Raw genomic sequence first — 2,198 nt, 5'->3', positions numbered from 1 at the left:
AGGCAGCAGAGCAGGGGCTGGTCAGGAGCTCTTCTGCTCCTGCTCTGCAGGTGGCTGCTGGGGGTTGTCTGCTGGGCAATGATCGGACTGTCCCTTTAGCACATCCCATCTCCAGGAGCCCTGACTGTGCTCTGCCTGTCCTGCTGGGCTCACCAGCTGCCCCCAGAAAGGCCCAGCTCTGCTGTAGGATCCCAGGAGTGCTGAACCTTTCCTTGGGGTCCGCACTGTCCTGCCAGAGTCCTTTGCTTCTCTGGGTGAGGGGTCGTGTCCTGCTCTCTCCATCACATCTGCACCTCTGGGCTGGGACAGAGAAGAGTTTGCAGATCTGCCCTTTCAAACAGGGCTCCCTGCTCCAGTACGAGTCCAGTGTTGGGTTTTCTTTTAAAGAGAGGATTGTTTATGAAGTTGTTTTTAAGGCAGCACAAGTGAGAGCACAGGGCAAATGGGTAAAAGCTGCTCTCCTGACTCTGCACTGAGCCACAGAGAGATGAGCCCTTTTGCCTGTCCTGTCTGAAGACTCTTCACATTTTCAGTCATATATATGAGGATTTCAACCCCTGCAAAAATCCAGTCATGAGATGTGATGGTGGAAAATTCAAAATACAGACAAAATCATGATAATGACATGCTAAGCCTCTGCTTTGCAGACCACACTCTTAAGTGTCACGAGTGCAGATATTGAACTTTTCCATTAATGGTGCATAAAATCTGACATTGCTTGTGAATGTCAGATGTCTCACCAACCAGCTCTCATGTCCCCACTGCAGAAGAGCAAACCTGGTTGCTTGGCCCCAGACGGGCAGAGGTCCTGCTCCTCACAGCACACTCAGCCAGCACAGACCAGAGGAAGGAAATGCATTTGAATTGGGGTTATTTATGTGAAAAATCGAGTGGCCTTCTCAGAGGAGTCTTCCTGCATTTAAGTTGTCATTTCATTTTTTAGAACAGTACCTCCATATTAAGGAAGAGCAAATGTCCAACAGCAGCTCCATCACCCAGTTCCTCCTCCTGGCGTTCGCAGACACACGGGAGCTGCAGCTCTTGCATTTCTGGCTCTTCCTGGCCATCTACCTGGCTGCCCTCCTGGGCAACGGCCTCATCATCACCACCATAGCCTGTGACCAGCACCTCCACACCCCCATGTACTTCTTCCTGCTCAACCTCGCCCTCCTTGACCTGGGCTCCATCTCCATCACTGTCCCCAAATCCTTGGCCAACTCTCTGTGGGATACCAGGGTCATTTCCTATGCGGGTTGTGCTGCCCAGGTCTTCTTTTTAGCTTTCTTGTTTGGTGCAGAGTATTCTCTTCTCACCATCATGTCCTACGACCGCTACGTTGCCATCTGCAAACCCCTGCACTACGGGACCCTCCTGGGCAGCAGAGCTTGTGTCCACATGGCAGCAGCTGCCTGGGCCACTGGGTTTCTCGTTGCTCTGCTGCACACGGCCAATACATTTTCACTGCCACTGTGCAAGGGCAATGCCCTGGACCAGTTCTTCTGTGAAATCCCCCAGATCCTCAAGCTCTCCTGCTCAGGCACCTACTTTAGGGAAGCTGGGCTTATTGTGGTTACTGTCTGTTTAGGATTTGGGTGTTTTGTGTTCATCGTGCTGTCCTATGTGCAGATCTTGAGGGCTGTGCTGAGGATCCCCTCTGAGCAGGGACGGCACAAAGCCTTTGCCACATGCCTCCCTCACCTGGCCGTGGTCTCCCTGTTTGTCAGCACTGGCATGTTTGCCTACCTGAAGCCCCCCTCCATCTCCTCCCCATGGCTGGACCTGGTGGTGTCTGTTCTGTACTCAGTGGTGCCTCCAGCAGTGAACCCCCTCATCTACAGCATGAGGAACCAGGAGCTCAAGGATGCCCTGTGGAAACTCATATCTAAGTGTTTTCTGAAGCAATAAACTGCACATCTGCTTCTACATAGCAGTTTTAATGTAACTACTTAGAGGCCCAGCCTCTCATCTCTATTTTCTGTTGTTATTGATGGTTTTTTTAATTGTGATACCATTGTCATCCCCTTTCTAAATTACTTTCTGCTTTTCTTTTATAACCACTGGTTGTGTAAATGAGGAGCCATGATCTGTGTGTATTTAAACAAAATAAAGGGTCCTGTAGTGACTTGTTTTTCAATATATATCCTTCCTGCAAGGCCTGTTTGGAGCTGCAGGGACAGTTCCTGTGTGCATGGGAGGAG

General features: G+C 50.6%; 1 protein-coding gene across 1 annotated transcript; it reads left to right on the top strand.

Annotated features, from left to right (window-relative positions):
* Positions 1–1,137: 1,137 nt before the first annotated feature.
* On the top strand, positions 1,138–1,842 carry LOC135999452 (olfactory receptor 14A16-like; the record flags this gene model as incomplete). The annotated part of the gene is made up of 1 exon (XM_065653008.1): positions 1,138–1,842. A coding segment is annotated over one exon (705 nt), but the record flags the coding sequence as incomplete, so codon positions are not given.
* Between the last annotated feature and the right edge of the window lie 356 nt (positions 1,843–2,198).

This window comes from Caloenas nicobarica, chromosome 28 (genome assembly GCF_036013445.1).
Source record: "Caloenas nicobarica isolate bCalNic1 chromosome 28, bCalNic1.hap1, whole genome shotgun sequence".
Lineage (NCBI taxonomy): Eukaryota > Metazoa > Chordata > Aves > Columbiformes > Columbidae > Caloenas > Caloenas nicobarica.
Note: the sequence above shows the minus strand (reverse complement) of the source record. Positions and strands in the feature narration are given on the sequence as shown.